The 19,496-nt window shown below is 37.6% G+C and overlaps 1 protein-coding gene across 4 annotated transcripts in view; it reads left to right on the top strand.

Moving 5' to 3' along the window:
- DENND4C (DENN domain containing 4C) overlaps positions 1-19,496 on the top strand; it is a 142,545-nt gene that overhangs the window by 102,673 nt on the left and 20,376 nt on the right. For all 4 annotated transcript variants that reach the window (XR_004676184.1, XM_034987925.1, XM_034987926.1 and 1 more), the window contains 8 exons: positions 2,480-2,596; positions 3,598-3,741; positions 7,204-8,357; positions 12,027-12,204; positions 12,876-12,985; positions 13,279-13,454; positions 17,109-17,291; positions 18,060-18,255. Coding sequence is in view for 3 of the 4 variants with exons in the window: in XM_034987925.1 (XP_034843816.1) it covers positions 2,480-2,596; positions 3,598-3,741; positions 7,204-8,357; positions 12,027-12,204; positions 12,876-12,985; positions 13,279-13,454; positions 17,109-17,291; positions 18,060-18,255 (2,258 nt within the window). In the remaining variant the exon portion in view is untranslated. The remainder of the gene's footprint in view (positions 1-2,479; positions 2,597-3,597; positions 3,742-7,203; positions 8,358-12,026; positions 12,205-12,875; positions 12,986-13,278; positions 13,455-17,108; positions 17,292-18,059; positions 18,256-19,496) is intronic.

Below are 19,496 nucleotides of genomic sequence, written 5' to 3'. Positions count from 1 at the left end.
TGATAGAACTCGAAAGTCAAATAGACTTGTTTAAAACTTTATTTTGAAATTATTTCAAACTTACGAAAATGGTGCAAGTATAGTACAGAGAACACTTGCATAATGTCTATCTAGATTCACTCTTTTAGTTTGCCACATTTGCTTTATCGTTTTGTTTCTGTACGCACATATACACATTATTTTTCTGAATCGTGTGACAGCAGGTTGCATACATCTTGCCCTTTTACCTTTTAATACTTCAGTGGTATTTTTCTCTGATAAAACCATAGTTAACCAAATTCAGGAAAATATGGATATACTACTTTAATCTGTAGTCTACACTCCAGTTTTGTCAGTTGCTATAATGTCCTTTGTGGGACTCCAGCTCCCTCTCCTTTGGTCTCCTTTAACCTGGCACAGTTCCTTACCCTTTCTTTGTCTTTCATGACCACAGCCTTTTTGAAGAATTCATTCCGGTTATTTTGTGGAATGTTCCTTAGTTTGAGTTTGTCTGATGTTTGCTTGTTTCCTTGTGATTAGATTGAGTGTACATCGATGGCTCTACTACAAAAGTGACTGTCATACCCCCACAACAGTGTCTGTCTGCCTCTCATTGTTGGTACTAATTTTGATCACCTGGTCTTAATATTTGGCTTCTCCTCGTTATCATTACCCCCCTACTGTGAGGAGACTCTGAGACTATGCAGTAATACCCTCTTTCTCATCCCACTTTCTCTTTTAAATTTAGCATCCATTGATGATTCTTGCCTTAACCAGTCTTTACTATAAAGTAGTGATATTGGGGCGCCTGGGTGGCTCAGTTGGTTAAGCGTCTGACTCTGATTTCTGCTCATGTCCTGATCTCAGGGTTGTGAGATTAAGTCCTGTGTTGGGCTCTGTGCTCAGCGTGGAGTCTGCTTGAGATTCTCCCTCTCCTTCTGCCCCTCCCCCTGTACTCGCACTCTTTCTCTCTCAAATAAATAAATCTTAAAAAAAAAAAAAAAAAGTGATTTTGCCAACTCTATCCTCCATCCACATTTATAGGATGGTATTCTATGTTTTTTGGTTTAATCATTTTACTAAGACATACCCTGATTATTGTTTTTCAACACTTCCTTTTAGTACAACAAAATGTTCCTGGCTCATTCTTGTAGCTTTCCTCCCTGAGATCTGAAATCAGCCATTTCTTCAAGGATTCCAGGTTCCTTTCAATGGACAGTAGATTCTAGAAGCCAAGATCTGGGCTCTTGGTATGCTTACGCTACAGGGTATTACTGCTTCTAGAATTTTTCAGCAGAGCTGGAAAATATGTATATATGAGGGGGAAAAAAAAGAAATACGTATGTTTTAGAAATACCTCCATTTTTTTAAAGCTTTATTTATTTATTTGAGGGTGGGGAGGGGCAGAGGGAGAGGGAGAGAGAATCTCAAGCAGACTCCCTGATGAGTGTGGAGCTCAACACAGGGCTTGATCTCATGACCTGAGATCATGACCTGAGCCAAAACCAAGAGTCGGACGCTTAACCAACTGAACCACCCAGGTGCCCCACCCAGGTGCCCTAGAAATAATAATAATAATAAAAAAAATAATAATAAAACCCTACAGGTTTTTCTTTGTCTTCCTTCATTTCATTTTTTAAAAATCTCTCTTCTTCCACAGTAAGTATCTTGGCTCCCAATATCCATCATTATGTTTACTCATTTGCTCAGTCCTGCAGTATATATAAAATAATTTCAGAATTGCTACATCTGTTACTCTGGGAGAAACAAGCTTTTTAAGGAGTTCAGGATTTGTCTATTACGACCCCCCCACCCCCCGCCCACGCTTATAATGTGTTGAAAAGTTTCTTGGATTAGACCTCTCCCCCTCTCCCTGTTCCCCCATCCTTTCAATATGGTTATTTATGTGAAATGCAGTTGGTCCCATTTGTTTCTTTTTGCATTCAGTTTTAGTCACGACCCTCCTCCCAGTTTTGTTGATTTAATTTTTTTGAATGTGTAGAAATTGATGTATTTCCAAAAATAAAAGCAATACAATAAGCCATATTTAGAAAAATTTCCTCTCTCTTTATCCCTTCCATCCTATTTCCCCCCACCCCTTGTAGTTAACCAGTTTTATTGTTTTATTTTTTCATTTCTTTTTGCAAAAGTAAACAGATATATGCTTGTTTTATTTCCTCCTCTTTCTTTCACAAAAGGTAGCATTCTATAGATATACTCCAAAGGAAACTTTTCAGAACATCTTGTCCAAATCTATTAATTTGCGGATGCGGAAACTAAGGTTCAGTACTCCAAAGTTTTTAGTCTTTGATGTTCCCGTTGTTACTGTTCTTTGCTTCTTGTCATTTGTTTACCATGTTCCGTGTGCTTTGTGAGCTTTCTTGTCTTCCTTTTCTGTAAGCTTAATTGTATAAATCAATGGAATTTTCTTCTGACATTTATAACTAGACTATGAATATATGAAAACATTCACCTGTAAGCCTGCATTCTTTTTCAACAGGTGGTCAGTCTGACCAAGGCTATGGATCTAAGGATGAACTTATAAAGGATGAAGCAGACATTCATGTGCCTGAAGAACAAGCAGCAAGAGAAGTGATAACTAAAGTGCAAACAGAAGGTTAAGTACTGGTATTTACCTGCTTTACTTAGAAAAATACTGTATTAATTCTTTTTAAGTTTATAATTTTTAAATAATCTCTACGCCAAACATGGGGCTCGAACTCACGGCCCCAAGATCAAGAGTCAAATGCTCTTCCGGATGAGCCAGGCGCCCCTGTACTGATTAAGTCTGATTTGGTAATTCTGATGATAATTTCTAGAAAGAAATGTAAGGTCTGGGCTTATAAGATACTATGTAGTGTGGTATATAGAGAGAATGAGTAGTTTCTGAATTTTAGAAGGTAAGAGATCTTTAGAGACAAGAGGTCAGCCCTCAATTTTGTAGGACACTGCAATCCACTGAGGTATTCATTTGCTAAAAGCAAAGAGCTATTTTGTGATGGAACCAGGACTAAACTTTGAGTCCTCAAACTTGTGTTCCAGTGCTTGTTTTATTTTAAAATGCTCTTTCACTAGAAGTCCTTCATATATCTAAGTAGGTATTTTTCATTGGTAGATTAGATATAGTGTCTCTGGTTTTCCTGTGGGTTTGTTTTTTTTTACTGGGACTCATTGAGGTAGATATGATTTATAGTAATCATTTTATGGAAATGTGGAGGAATATTCTGGCTTTATGGTAATAAGATGTTCTTCCTATCCTTTTACACAAAAGTACACTTTTCTTTAATGATGTCACTTAATTTATGCTCCAGAGTTAGCAGAAGCAAGCCTCTCTCCTACTTTATAAGTGATGGGAGTATAACTGGAGGCCAAAATCTTTAATTTATTCTCAGGAATGCTCAAGTCAGGATTATTGATGCTAAAATAAAGCATTTATTTCCGTCAGTACTGGCAACATTTATGGCATAAAGTAAATGAGACACAATAAATTAGTAATAAAAGAGTGATGTGTTCACTCCCACTTGGGGAAAAAATATTTTAAAAAGTACAAAAATCAATATATGGTTTCTGTTCAATTTTAGTAAAAGTAGGAATAACATCCAAATATTTTTTCCTCAGAGGTGTGTGATGTCTCTGCTGTTGTGGCAAAACCACAGCCTAGTGCCGAGCCCCAGAGCCCTACTGAGCCCCCCGCATGGGGCAGCAGTATTGTGAAAGTTCCATCTGGCATGTTTGACCTTGGTGGCAGGAGGAGCAGCACAGGTGAGTCTTCACATACTGATGGCGAAATGGTTAAAATGGTTTGTTTGTATTTATTTATTTAAAGATTTTATTTATTTTTCGGCAGAGAGAGGGAACACAAGCAGGGGGAGTGGGAGAGGGAGAAGCAGGCTCCCACTTGATGACTGAGCCACCCAGGCGCCCAAGTTAAAATAGTTTTTTGGTTTTTTTTTAAAGAGCTTATTTATTTATTTGACAGAGAGAGAGACAGCGAGAGAGGGAACACAAGCAGGGGGAGTGGGAGAGGGAGAAGCAGGCCTCCCACCGAGCAGGGAGCCCGATGCAGGGCTCGATCTCCCAGGACCCTGGGATCATGACCTGAGCCAAAGGCAGACGCTTAACGAGCCACCCAGGCCGTCCCCAAGTTAAAATAGTTTTTAATGACATTAAATTGATGACTTAACTGTGATGAACAGGCTAAAGAGCCAGAAGTTTGACTCCTATACGTGGGTTAAGAAGTTATTTAAGGGCGCCTAGGTGGCTCAGTGGGTTAAGTGTCTGCCTTTGGCTCAGGTCATGATCTCAGGGTCCTGGGATGGAGCCCCACATCGGTCTCCCTGCTCTGCAGGGAGCCTACTTCTCCCTCTCACCCTCCCCCCTCTCGTGTGCGCTCTTTCTCACTCTCTCTCTCTCTCTCTGAAATAAACAAATAAAATCTTAAAAAAAAAAAAAAGAAGTTGTTACTTAACATATTTAGTGTTTCAAAGGAGGGGTATTTATTGTGCTTGATTGTTCCTGGAAATACATTTGCTTGTTGTAGTGCCTCTTCTCAGTTTGGTCCATCTTTCTCAGGGTAGATAATGAGAGAGGGCCTCCCATACTCATAAAGGACAGAGAGGCACTGATGTTACTGAATTCCAGGGGGGCTTTTGTGTGGCAACGGAAAGGCAGTGGAAGGAAAAGATTCATACCACTATGCTGTACTGCAGAAAAATACCAGTGCGTCTTTAATTTGGCCAGTTTTTATAGGCACCCTGAGCCACTTATTTGTGATTAAATATTTGTAATGAATAACTCTTTTGTGTGTCACTCCCTTGAATTTGAGTTTACTCCTTTCAGTTGTGTTTTAGGCCTCCCAAGTACCCTTCAGACATGCATCTAAGTTTGTGATTTCAAAGGATAAAGAGATTGGCCTGTGTCTTTTGCCCTTTTTTAGTAGTTGCTATAATTCACTTCTCTAAAGTCAACTGTCTTAAGTGTATCTGTGGTATGACTATAGAAATTAATTTGCTCAGCTTCTTAAATCCATGTAGGAATACTCCTTATTCCAAAATTCTCTCCTTCTTTTAAAATTTACTGATACCAAATTCAATTTGTTTGTTTGTTTTGGGGAGCAGGTAGTATTCAAGAGGTGGATGAAAAGGTTTTTGGAAAAATAATTGATATATATGTTCTGTATCCTATTTTCCCAACCTGTTGCTAGCCCATTTAAAAAAGAAAAAGGAGGAGGGCAGAGTTTTCTTCATCAAAGGTTTATAATCTTCTCAGAATATTGACATGGACAAGATCTGGGGTCTGGTGTGTTTCCTTCCCTCTTTACTCATTCTGTGTCCATGTTATGTCTTGATGTGGGAAGATTTATTCTAATAAGAAAGGAAGAGGTAGTAATGGGGCTTTTGCCAATATATCAAAGGGTCAAATTTGTTTTAAAATTGAAAAAAATGTGCCACTAAATTCCTGGAAATACTCTGAGAACCAGTAAATTTGCTAAGATCTGTTTCTCAAATACTGGTAAAAGTTTGCAAAAGCAGGCACAAATTTTGGAGTTGTAAAATAGGCTAATTTAATTCTCCGAAAAGCTGTGAAATAACTCTAAGTGCTTATTCTGTTTAATTGGTGTGATTATGATTATTATTTGGTACCAATTTGGAAGCTTAAAAAGAACCTTGAAATTAATTTGGAAGATAAAAAGAAGACTTTATTAAAGACAGCTTTTCCCTCAAATCTCCTAGGTCATTATGCCTTTTAAAAAACAAATGAGAATCCTAAATAGGAATGGGTAGACTTCAGTTCTGATAATGATTCAAATAGGAGATAGCTTTTGGTCTTGGAATGGGAAAAAATTGCATAGTAGCAAGGAATAAAAGACTACTTGTGATGCGCACCAGGCGTTGTCTGTAAGTGATGAATCACTAAATTCTATTCCTGAAACTAATATTACACTGTATGTTAACTAACTGGAATTTTTTTTTTTTTTTAAAGATTTTATTTATTTATTTGACAGAGACACAGTGAGAGAGGGAACACAAGCAGAGGGAGTGGGAGAGGGAGAAGCAGGCTTCCCATGGAGCAGGGAGCCCAATGCGGGGCTCTGTCCCAGGACCCTGGGATCATGACCTGAGCCGAAGGCAGACGCTTAACCAACTGAGTCACCCAGGCGCCCAACTAACTGGAATTTAAATAAAAACTAAACAAACAAACAAAAACCCTAAAAAAAAAAAAAAAAAAAAAAAAAGACTACTTCCCCCTACAACTACTGGCATAATTTTGTTCCACTTGATCAAACAAGACTGAACTCGGTGAGAGATCTGGGATCATGTCTGTTATATTCCTAGCACCTTATATGGTGACTGCTAGTAGACATTCGAGTATTTGTTGAAGGAATGAATATATCTCAGAAATTTGGAGCTATTCAGATTTTATCAGCCTTCTTGGAATTTGCCAAGTCTAAGGACTCCATTCTAGATTCTACTACTTTGGGGAATTATTTTACTTCGGAGCAGTAAGGCTTCGGTTTTAGCAAATATATAATTCCTCCATGATTATGAATTTACTTTGTGCGGAGTAGATTCCTGGCAAATATTTGTTGAGTTAGATATATGAAAGCCAGAAGGGAAGTAATTTTGTAAACTTTTTAGGTCAGTTATTTAACACAAAATATATTTCTTAAATTGAATGTAGAACTTTTCAACTAAGATGTATTTATAGATCTATATTTGATAAATGTGATAAATTTTAGTGAATAGTACAGGTATCTGCAGCATATATTGCATGATTTGTAAATTGTGTATGTGTAGAGGGTGAAAGGCAGGTTATACATTACAATGTTATCTCTGGGAGGCAGGATTGAATGGAGGTTTTTTGGTGGTTCTTTTTCCTGTATACTTTCTTTGTACCTTCTAAACTCTGAATCTTGGGGCGCCTGGGTGGCTCAGTTGTTTAAGCGACTGCCTTCGGCTCAGGTCATAATCCTGCAGTCCCAGGATCGAGTCCCGCGTCAGGCTCCCTGCTCAGCAGGGAGTCTGCTTCTCCCTCTGATCCTCCCCACCTCATGCTCGCTCTCTCTCTCATTCTCTCTCTCAAATAAATAAAATCTTTTTAAAAAATAAACTCTGAATCTTTTACTCTGAGTATGTGTTCCTTTTCAAAAATCAGAAAAGAGACATTTTTCTAGAAGTTATATCAGAAAACAGTTTCATTTCTAATATTGTACTTTTCCTTTAGGTAGTACAGCAAATGTGCCATTTGCTACTCAAGATCCAGTTGAAGATGCAGTCTTTGGTGAAGTTACTAATCTCAAGAAGAATGGTGATAGAGGAGATAAAAGACAAAAGCATTTTCCAGAGAGGAGTTGTAGTTTCAGTTCTGAAAGTCGAGCAGGAATGTTGCTCAAGAAGAGCAGCTTGGATTTGAATTCGAGTGAAGTGGCTATTATGATGGGAGCGGATGCCAAGATTCTCACAGCAGCACTGACCTGTCCTAAGACCTCTCAACTCCGAGCTGCAAGCACCCAGAGCTTTGAGAGTGTTAGTTGTCATCTAGTTGATGCTAGGACTCGTGTGTCTGAGAGCACTTGGGATTCAGAGCACAGATCTTCTCTGGTGTTAGAGATGCTTGAGGAAAGCCAAGAGCTCCTGGAACCTGTGGTTGATGACAGTGTAGCTCCAACTCCTATGGAAAAGGATGCGTGTGACAGTCTACAAAGTGATGGTAACAGAGACCTGAAAGTAGGATCCAGAGATCTAATAAATAAGAGAAGTAGTTTATATGGTGTCGTTAAAGCTGTTGAGAGGGAGGATGTTGAAACTGGACTAGATCCTTTGTCTCTTTTAGCCACTGAATGTACAGGAGAAAAAACTGCAGATCCTGAAGATAAGGTGTCTTCTCCAGTTATTGCCCGTAATCTGGCTGATGAAATCGAAAGCTATATGAACCTAAAGAGCCCCCTGGGTAGCAAGTCTTCCAGTATGGAATTACACGGAGAGGGAGGCAGAGAGTCTGGCCCGACCAGTGCCTTTACTCACCCTTTGGAGAGGAGTTCAAGCCTACCTTTAGAGCGTGGTCCAGCAGCACAGGAAGATCCCGAACGTGAAAAGAGCTCCCCTGCAGAAGCCAGCTCTAAAACTTTGGCCGGGCGTTTCAAGCAGCAGACTCCCTCTCGTGGTCCTAAAGAACGCTCGACTTTATCGGCACTGGTGCGCTCTTCACCACATGGCTCACTGGGTTCTGTGGTAAATTCTTTGTCAGGGCTAAAGCTAGATCATATACTCTCAGGGCCCAAGATGGAGGTTCTGAAATCTGGTATGAAACAAGCGGCAACAGTAGCCAGTAAGATGTGGGTAGCCGTAGCGTCTGCCTACAGCTACTCGGATGATGAGGTAAGAGTGTTTCATGTGTGTGGTCTGATACGGGAATGTTTCTAGTATTTTTTTATATGTAAATTATTCTTTAGAGATTTCTGCTAACTTTGGTTTTTTATATCTTAAGACTTTATGCATATCCTATTTCTTTCTTGAAATGACTTGAACATCAATGTACGGAAATTAATAATAAAGAAATAGAATGTCAGGACTATATAATTCCATAGATGAGTCTGAATAACACATTAAGTTTATTTCTTTGAAAGTACTAATGATGAGTACTTTAACAATAATGCCATATTATATTTGCATAGCATTTCACTTTATTTTATTTTACTTTATTTTTTTTTAAGATTTTATTTATTTGACAGAGAGAGACACAGCGAGAGAGGGAACACAAGCAGGGGGGATGGCAGAGGGAGAAGCAGCAGCTCCTCAGCAGGGAGCCCGATGTCAGGCTCAATCCCAGGACCCTGGGACCATGACCTGAGCCGAAGGCAGACACTTAACGACTGAGCCACCCAGGCGCCCCACATTTCACTTTTTTTAAAATAACTTTTATCTGTGTTATCTCTTTAATATATATGGAATCACTCTACAACTTAATCCATAGATTTCATACTGCATAACAACAGTTGCTAATTCTTCTAAAAATTATTGAAAAAAGAGGGGCGCCTGGGTGGCTCAGTTGTTAAGCGTCTGCCTTTGGCTCAGGTCATGATCCCAGGGTCCTGGGTTCGAGTCCCTCATCGAGCTCCTTGCTCAGCGGGGAGCCTGCTTCTCCAACTCTCCCACATCCCCTACTTGTGTTCGCTCTCTCTGTCTCTCCATCAAATAAATAAATAAAATCTTTTTCTTTTTTTTTTTTTAAAGATTTTATTTATTTATTTGACAGAGAGAGACACAGCGAGAGAAGGAACACAAGCAGGGGGAGTGGGAGAGGGAGAAGCAGGCTTCCCACCGAACGGGAAGCCCGATGCGGGGCTCGATCCCAGGACCCTGGGATCATGACCTGAGCCGAAGGCAGACGCTTAACGACTGAGCCACCCAGGCGCCCCAATAAATAAAATCTTAAAAAAATATTACTGAAAAGAGAATCATTAGACCTTTCTATGAAATAGAAAGGGGGGAATTTTGCTTACTTGTTTTATAGAAAAATTTAATTGAAATTTCACCTTTGTGTTCAAAGAATTATATAGTACTTAGGTACTTTAGTGGAAAAGACAGACACCTATAAATGTTCACTATTATTATTGTAACACTATGCCATAGGTACTGTCATAAGCTGTATATCTATTTTGATACATAATTTTCATAGCAGCCCCATGCTTTGGTACTATTGTTACTGCCATTTTATAGATTGAGGTACCTGAGATTCAGAGAGGTTAATTAATTACCCCAGGTCCACACAACTAATGAGTGGCAGAACTAGAATTTGAACTCTGGGAGACTAGCTCTGAAGTCCATGCTTTTAAACCACTATAGTAGCAGAGAAGGAAGCAATATCTTAGAAGGGGCTCTGATAGGGGGCTGTTCAAAAAGAGCAAAGCAGGTGATATCTAAGTTAGGTTTTGATGGATAAATTTAAAATTTTGAGTTAGTCAAAAGGATAAGGTGGCGCAAGGTATATCTGAGAGAATAATGTGAAAAAGCATGGAGACTTAAAACATCATGCACTTTATAAGAAAATAGAATCCATTTCAGATTGCTAAAGTTCTAAATAGGAAGTTAGAGACATAGGAAATGAAATCGGACAAATAAGATATGTATGCTATTTGAAAAAAAACCTTATAAGCAAACTAATAATTAAAAGTACAATATTGAGGGGGGGCGCCTGAGTGGCTCAGTTGGTTAAGTGTCCAACTCTTGATTTCGACTCTGGTCATGATTTCCGGGTTGTGAGATCGAGCCCTGAATCGGGCTCTGCGCTGAGTGTGGAGCCTGCTTGGGATTCTCTCTCTCTCTCCTTTTCCCTCTGCTTCTCCCCTTCCCTCCCTCTCTTTCTCTCTCTCCCCCCATCTCTTAAAAAAAAAAAAGTACAATATTGAGTTCTATAAGACAGAGTTGCATTTAAAAGAGCTTACAAGGTCAGTGAAGGAAAGACAAAATAAGCTAGCTTCAGAAGTATCTTAACCTAGCATTACGTTAAAGTAAACTAACCGAGTGAGCCATTTTATTTTTGAAATTTTATCTAACAGTGTTAATAAGAATAGTAAAAAAACAGTTTCTACAGAGTACTTTGGACTTGGAATATGTGACTATAAATTTCAGGTGGTCACATATCTTAATCTTGTTTTTCTTTTCATTGCTGTAGCCCTGGTACTCGTGCCCAACAAAGCAAATAGGTTATACCTAATAAATATTTTCAAATGAAGGAATGAATATAAAGTCTATAAGAAATGTTCATAACTTTTATCCAGAATTTAATCCAAGGAAATAATTAGGGATATGTATAAAAGTAACTCAAAGGAATTCATCAGTGCAACACACAAAATTGAAAGCATTCTGTATGTTTAAGCAATAGAGATTTACTAAATGCATTGCAGTACATCAGTAAACTGGACTGGGTTGCAGGGCTTTAAATAATGTAGATTTAATGACATGAAAATATATTACATGAGAATAGGTTAAAAAACAATATCATCCTGTTTTGTAAAAGTATATATATATGTATTTTAAAATGACTAGAAGGATATACATTTAAGATTTTGATTGTATTTTGTGGGTGTTGGTCATATAAGTGCTTTTATTTCCTGTTCTGCATATGTTTAATTTTTCTATCACTTAACATGGTTTTATAACAAGACACAAGTCTTTATTTTTTTTTTAAAGATTTTATTTATTTATTTAACAGAGAGAGACACAGCGAGAGAGGGAACACAAGCAGGGGGAGTGGGAGAGGGAGAAGCAGGCTTCCCGCTGAGAGGGAGCCCGATGTGGGGCTCGATCCTAGGACCCTGGGACCATGACCTGAGCCGAAGGCAGACGCTTAACTGACTCAGCCACCCAGGCGCCCCAACATGAGTCTTCTTTCAAGTAGAAATCAAAAAGGAAACTGCTTATTGAAATGTTTTCTATCTAAACTAAAGCATCAGCAGTCACTGAGTTCAGAACTATAGTTTTTGGAACTTTATTCTTATTTTATGTCTCTAATATTGATGATGGTGGTTCTGAAAATCATATTACCAGCTGAAATTCTCACGGCAACTTTGTTCTAAAGGCCTCCTCTTACCCATATTTTTCAGATGATATAATTAAAAGAGTAGTTAAGTAATTTCCGCAAGGTCCCATACCTACTGTGTGCTGGGGAGCCCAGACCACAGTCTGCCTGTCTGACTTTATAGCCCCTGCTGTCCTCGTGCTGGGGTGCCTGATTGCATGGGAGACACTGAGCTTCCTGGAGTTCTTTCATTTTATGATACTGATTACTGAGAGACACCCCAACATTCACCAGGGGTGAAACACAATCTTAGAGTATTGTAGGCCATTGCTTGAAAATCTTAAGAGTGTGGAAACGAAATTCCAAATAATATGGAGAACAGTTCAAGAACGGTTTTGAAAACTATGGGGATGGTAATTTATTTCAGGATTCTAGAGAAGTTTAATTCTGAAAAGGGCAGCATGACTATATTCTCATTGGAGAAGATATTATTTATGTATGTGGGGTTTTATTCTTTTCAATTAAAGGAGGAAACTAACAGAGATTACAGCTTCCCAGCTGGCCTCGAAGACCATATTTTGGAGGAGAATGTGTCACCTAACGTGAATATTTCTGGGTTGGTTCCCAGTGAACTCACCCAGAGCAACACCAGCCTTGGTAGTAGCAGCAGCAGCGGGGATGTGGGAAAACTGCAGTACTCAACAGGTATGGGAGGGACTCATTCGTATGCACACACCTTTCCCTCCCCTACCTCATGCACAGTAAGCCCCATCTGTTGAGATGAGCGGATAGATTTTTAATGGAGCCACACCATACTATCCACTTATTTTATAGGATCTCTAAGTATTACAGTCACCTTAGTTGTATTTGTGGACTCTGTCATTAGTTTCAAACTTTAGTGTGTGTCCAAATCACATGGAGAATTTATTTAAAAATATAGGCAAATGTCCAGACTCTAGGCTAAGACTTTTGAGACTGAATTTGTGGGATTGGGACCTTAGGAATATATATTTTTAACCAGCTCTCTGGATAAATCAAATGTATACCAGAGTTTGAGAATACCTGGGCTGTGTCCCTGAAATTTCTTAGTGCTGTGTTATTTTAAAGAAATTTTAATTCTATTTATTTTTTCCAACATTCTGTTATGAAAAATTTCTAATGTCCTGAATAGTTGAAAGAATCATATAATGAACGATCCTATATTCTCCACTTAGATTTAACTATTGTTAACTTTAGATATATACTACAGAGATTTTTATACTGAACTGTTTGAAAATAAATTGCAGACTTCATCATACTCCCCCTAAATACTTTAGTATGCATTTCCAAAGAATAAGGACATTCTCATATAATGTGTTATATTTACTTCTCTTTAGGTGAACCTCCATTTCCAAGAAGCATAAAAGGGCAGGACTGTGAAAAATCAGACCATGGCTCTTCTCAAAACACCAGCATGTCTAGCATCTATCAGAATTGTGCAATGGAGGTAAAAGTTCTATATTCTGTACATGATAAAATGGTTGTAAACATGTTTATTTCAGAATGGCACTTAACAGAATTCTATGATACCCTTGTAGAAAGAACAGTAAATCATCTTGTTGAATTTGCTTCATGCTTTACGTAAGTAAGGCAATAAACTGGTAGTTTTATCTGTAAAGTGATTGAACTGTTAATTCTAAATTTGATCAACAAAATAAAATTATGTGTCTCAAGAGGATGGCCTATTAAGATTACTTTTCACTGTGGAGGTTCTCAGTGTCTGCACTTTTTTACTCTTAGGTTTTGATGTCAAGTTGTTCACAGTGCAGAGCTTGTGGAGCTTTAGTTTATGATGAAGAAATTATGGCTGGATGGACGGCAGATGATTCAAATTTGAATACAACCTGTCCATTCTGTAAAAGCAACTTCTTGCCTCTTCTCAATATAGAATTTAAAGACTTGAGAGGCTCTGCAAGGTTAGTATTGTAAAAGCTCCCTTAAGAGGTGAGTGCCCTCCCAGAAGGCATGACTCCTGGGGGAAGAGTGAAATAGTCATGGCACACTCCAGCTGTCCCTTTCCTATCTCTCCTTCACTCTCAGTATTGGAGTAGAAAATACTGGTACTATAGGAGACTACTTTTCCAGTTTATTTAACACACAATTATCAGTAGTAGTGATCCTTGGAGCTAAACTTTATAGAGCATTCAGAACTTTAATGTTTATCATTATTTTAAGCTTACTTTCTCAGTGACTTTTTTTTTTTTTAAAGATTTTATTTATTCATTTGAGACACAGATACAGAGAGAGAGAGAGAGCGCACAAGCAGGGAGAGAGGCAGAGGGAAAGGGAGAAGCAGGCTTTCTGCTGAACCAGGAGCCCGATGTGGGGCTCGATCCCAGGACCCTGGGATCATGACTGGAGCCGAAGGCAGAGGCTTAACCATCTGAGCCACCCAGGCGCCCCTCTCAATGACTTTATATCTTCTAGAAGAAAAAATAAAGGTGCGAGGGATGGGGTTTTTTTGGCTCTTCTAACTTGTTGCCTCTTTATGGTAGTGCTCTGTACGGTGAAATGACCAAATTCTAGGCAATAGAAAAGAGACTAGGTGATCTATAATTAGTCATTAAGTAATTGAGAGTTTGGTAACTGCTTACTTAAGTAATTATACTTAATATCCTATTTGTTTTATGGAGCAGACAAACTTCATATTATTGTCTACCTTTAGCTGCTTTTAAAAAATCTCTAATCATACAGGTGTTTCTTCTTAGCTTAGTTTTTCCTTTTAGCTTCAGGTATGGAGCTGAGTGAAATTATATTCTAATTTCTGATGTACTATCGTCATTGCTTTGTGCAAGGATCCTCTTTTATTAGCTCTACCCTCAACCACCCCCTACCATTCCCACTCTCATTCCTTTATCCAACAAAGACATTGACTCTTCCGTGTGTGATATCTTTGAATATATACCCTCATAAAATACATTGTTTTGTACGATTATTCATTTTTTTTAAAGATTTTATTAATTTATTTGAGGTAGAGTGAGAGAGAGCGTGCAAGCAGGGGCAGAGAAGAGGGAGAAGCAGGCTTCCCACTGAGCAGGGAGCCCGATGCGGGGCTTGATCCCAGGACCCTGGGATCATGACCTGAGCCGAAGGCAGACGCTTAACTGACTGAGCCATCCAGACGCCCCTGATTATTCATTTTTAACTTACATAATTAGAATACTGATACTCTCTATTTTTATTACTGTTTAAAAGCTGAGTTGCTGTATGTACATCTAGTTTATTCCTTTTCTCCTGTAGGAAGTTAATACCTCATTTTACTTATCCTTTATCCTACTGTTGCTTCAGTTGCTTCCAGTTCCCTGTTACTATAAATATCACTGCAGTGATGCAGTGCACTGTAAAATATATCTCCTTCTGAACTTGTGAAATAGTTTCTCTCAGAATAATAGTCTTAGGAGCGAGGTCATTGAGTCCTTTTCATGCACGATTTCAATGAACAATGGAAGATTGCTTCCCAGATAGCACTACTCCCACTACTAGTGCCTAAGAATTCTGATTTCTGTATATTTGTTACCAGCATTTGGTATTAATCAAGTTTTTGTTTTTTGTATTCTAATGAGTATAAAGTTGTGTATTGTTTTTGTTTGAATTTCCCTCAATATTAGTGAGTTTATCTCTTCACGTACTTGTTAATTATTCCAACATTTTCTATGAATTGCCTGTTTATATTTTTACCTTGTCCATTTTTATATTTTTCTTGTTGATGTCTGTCTTGAATATTCTTGATATTAATTCCTTGAAGTTACTCATTTTGATGTCATTATCCATTGATTTTCCACCTTATGATTTGTGGCTTTTGGTCTTGTTTTAAAAGTTGTTTCCCATCTGTAGGACATGAAGAGTTTCTCCTGAGGTTTCTTTTGTTAGCTTTATATTTTACCTCTGATATTTAGGTCTTTAATCCATCTGGAGTACACTTTTGTGTTTGTGGATGATGGTAGGAATACAGCTTTATTTTCCTCCATGGAAGGAGCCTGTTTTTTCTTCATTGATAGGTAGCATCTCCTTTATCATATATCAAGTTCCCATGCGCACCTCACCCTGCTTCTGTGTTCCCTGTTTTTTTTGGTCAGTAATCTGTTTTTATTACTGTTTGTGTTACATCTGGTTGATAGGGTAAGCTCCCCGTCATGGAATTTTATTTATTTATTTATTTATTTATTTATTTAATATTTATTTATTTATTTTGCTTAGAGCAACTTTAGCCCTTCTACCCCCAAATTCAGCTGGAGTTTTCATTGAGATTGCAGCATTAGATGTATAGATTAATCTGGGGAAAATGGACATTTTCAGTATTATTCTCTTATCTATGAACATGGTATTGATCTCCATTTTTTTAGATTATCTTTTATGTCCTTTTAATAAAGCTTTAAATTATTCTCCATAGTTTTATCCTTTTGTGTTGTGTTTTTGTAAGTTATGTTAAGTACCTTATATTTTCTAAGTAGGTATAAAGGAGCATTGTTGATTTTCCTCCCCAATATGTCATTATGGAAAATTTCAAACTTGCAGCTAAGTTTAAAGATTTTTCTTACAGTGACACCCAAATATCCATGTCTCCAGTTACTATTTTATTGTACTTGCTTTATCAACTGTCTATCCCTTCATCCACCAGTCCTATATTTTTATTTATTTAAAAGAAGATGTAGACATTAATATGCTTCTCCCTCAAAGACTTCAGCATACATATTAACTAAAGTTCAGTATTTGTTTACGGTTTTTTTCTTTTTCAATAAAGACGTATATAAGAAAATCTGCAAATTTAAAATGTATCTTTTGAAAATTGAATGCACACATTGATGCAGATCTAACCCTTATTAAGATTCAGAACATTACTATTACCTCAGAGATTTCTCTCAGTGTCCCTTGCAAGGCCCAACCCTCACTCGACCCCCACCCAGAAAGAGAAGGACAGAGAAGATGAAAACAGAATAATGAATAAAGGGGAAGAGGAAATGACTAGAGACAAAATGGATATTTATGGGGAAGAGGATACTATACAGGGGGAGAGGATACTATACACAATTATAAGTTTATACATGCTAAAATGCCATTGCTGCTCTACTGTTTATTATGTTCAGTTAGCCAGCATATAGTACATCATCAGTTTTTGATGTAGTGTTCAACGATTCATTCGTTGCCTGTAACACCCAGTGCTTATCACATCACGTGCCCTCCTTAATACCCATCACCTGGTTACCCCATCCCCCCACCCCCTCCCTTCTGTAACTGTCAATTTGTTTCCCGGAGTCCATAGTCTCTCATGGTTTGTCTCCCTCTCTTTAACTCAGAAAATTAATAAAATATTTTGCTTTCCATCTTCCTTCATAGCTTTCTTTAAAGGATCTTATATTGAACTATAACGACTTTGAGACCTTTTTCATTTGAAAAGTTTACGACGAGAGAAGGGATGATAGAAGGGTGTGTGTGTGTGTGTTTGAAAAAGGCAGTAGTTCTATGGATTGTATAATTCATCAATGACTGTTTTATCATAAAGTGATTCTAAATATGACATTTAGAGGGTTCTAGGTTTTTATAGACTTTTTTTTTTATTGCTCCATATTTAGCTTTTTCCTGAAACCAAGTACCTCTGGTGACAGTTTACAAAGTGGCAGCATTCCATTGGCAAATGAACCTTCAGAGCACAAACCTGTATCTAGTTCAGCAGAACCTGACTTGATCAATTTTATGGATTTCCCAAAGCAAAACCAGACCATAACTGAAGAAACCACCTCCACAACTGAATCAAGGTACCATAGGGTACAGAGAAGTCTGCATTATAAATTGGGTACCCTTATTAAAATTCCATCTTTAAAGATAACCTGATGCATGTAGGCATAAGTTCTGGCATTTTAAAAATTCAATCTTAACTTTTTTCTATGATATATTGTTTAAGTATCTAATGAAAGAATGTGATAACCATTTTTGAAATTATGTTTAATGTTTTACAGTGTTCTTTTACAAAATGAACTTCTCAAGCGTATGAAGTATTTTTCCCTTTTAGGTTAGTCATTGCCAGTTTCCAGAGAGATATTCTCTTTACTGTGAAATATACTGCTTCCTCTTAAATACTGATTGAATCAAATATTGAGAACCTGTTGTATGCTGAGCATTATGCTAAGCACTAAAAATAAAAAAGATCTGGTTTCTATCCTTAGGTGGATCATGGCCTGGTAGAGGTTAACTACTTACCAAATAGTTGCATAATTCTAGGTGATTTTGTTTAATAAAGATGAAATAATGTTTGAATAAAGCAACTGAATGGGCACTTCGTCTTTTAAAAAGACTATTATTTACCCTTTGTCTTCTTCCCGCCCTTCACCGGAGTCATCCACTCCATCCTGTTCTTCTGACTCCCTTAACAAAATGCCTGAAGGAAATGTCAAATCTTATAAGGTGGTACTGATTCTTCTCCAGTACATTCAGTAGACTCAAAATTTGTTGTAGAAAATACTCTAGCTGGACAGGTTTAGATTGTGTTACAGCACAAATACAACATTTCTTCATTTTTTTTAAAGTGATGAAATAAAGAGAGCCAGTGGAGAAGTCCAAACTATGAAAATTTCACCTGCGCCTAATAGTTTATCAAAGCGAAATGTATCTTTGACTCGAAGTCACAGTGTTGGAGGTCCCTTGCAAAATATTGACTTTTCCCAGCGACCGTTTCATGGCATTTCAACAGTCAGTCTCCCAAACAGTCTGCAGGAAGTTGTGGTATGTAACAAGATTATAATTATCTGTGTATTCATGTAAGTATTTATTAGAGCAACACATAATCCACAAGTGATAAAAATTTTTCATAAGCAGACTAAGAATTTTTTAAAATTTCAAGTATGTACAAAACTAACCAGAAGAGTATAATGAGTTCCTTTGACCTGCCATCTGGCTTCAGTAATTTTCACCTTAGGGCCATTCTTCTTTCATGTATACCATTACTCACTTCTTTCCTAGATTCTTCTGAAGCAAACTTCAAACATCGTATATTCCAATTGTAAATATTTCAGTATACTACGTAGTTCCTAAGAGATAAGGACTCTTAAAAATACAATGCCATTATATGACTAAAAAAATATCAAATTATTCAATCTTTGTTCAAATTTCTAATGGTTTAAAAAATGTCAAGTTTGTGTGTGCTTTGTAGTTTGAAGAATGATCAGATAATATCTATGCATTGCAATTGGTTGATCTGTTTAGTCTTTTTTTTTTTAAAGATTTATTTATTTGACAGAGACAGAGCTAAAGAAGGGAACACAAGCAGGGGGAGTGGGAGAGGGAGAAGCAAGCTTCCCGCCAAGCAGGGAGCCCAGTGTGGGGCTCTATCCCAGGACTCTGGGATCATGACCTGAGTCGAAGGCAGTCGCTTAATGACTGAGCCATCCAGGCGCCCTTGTTTTTTAGTCTTTTTAAATCTGTATGCCCTTCCTTTAACCTTGCAACTTATTTGTTGATTACAATCATATAAATTGGTAATTGTATCTAGAAGCTTGATCAGATTCAGGTTTTTGTTTTGTGGTTTTATTTTTGTAAGACAATAGCAGTGGTGGGATGTCCCTCAATAAAAGACATGAACTTTCTTTGTGATGCTAGTAGCTATTAATGCCTCAATAATGCCCAGATCAGGTTATTCATTTCCAGCTATAAAGGGTGATAGTCTAATTGTCTTTATTATATGGGGTACATCTATAAAGAGAAACTTGCCCCATATTTTCTGTTTGCTTTTCCAAAGACACAGTTTATTTTGGAAAGGTAGGGTAACTGATTTTTTCCTTTTATTTACCAATTTTCAAAATAACAGGTTGGGTTCCTAGCATTCTCCCAGGTGATCAATTAATTTGGAGGAATAGGGTATCATTATGAACTCATTGATTTAAACATTTGTGTTTACATTCATTGCTGTTGTTATCCTTATTAATACTTACATTATCCCATCTTTGATCAGCTAGAAGCCTCTACAT

This window comes from Mirounga leonina, unplaced genomic scaffold (genome assembly GCF_011800145.1).
Source record: "Mirounga leonina isolate KUSES-001 unplaced genomic scaffold, KU_Mleo_1.0 Mir_447, whole genome shotgun sequence".
In the NCBI taxonomy this organism is placed as follows: domain Eukaryota; kingdom Metazoa; phylum Chordata; class Mammalia; order Carnivora; family Phocidae; genus Mirounga; species Mirounga leonina.
Note: the sequence above shows the minus strand (reverse complement) of the source record. Positions and strands in the feature narration are given on the sequence as shown.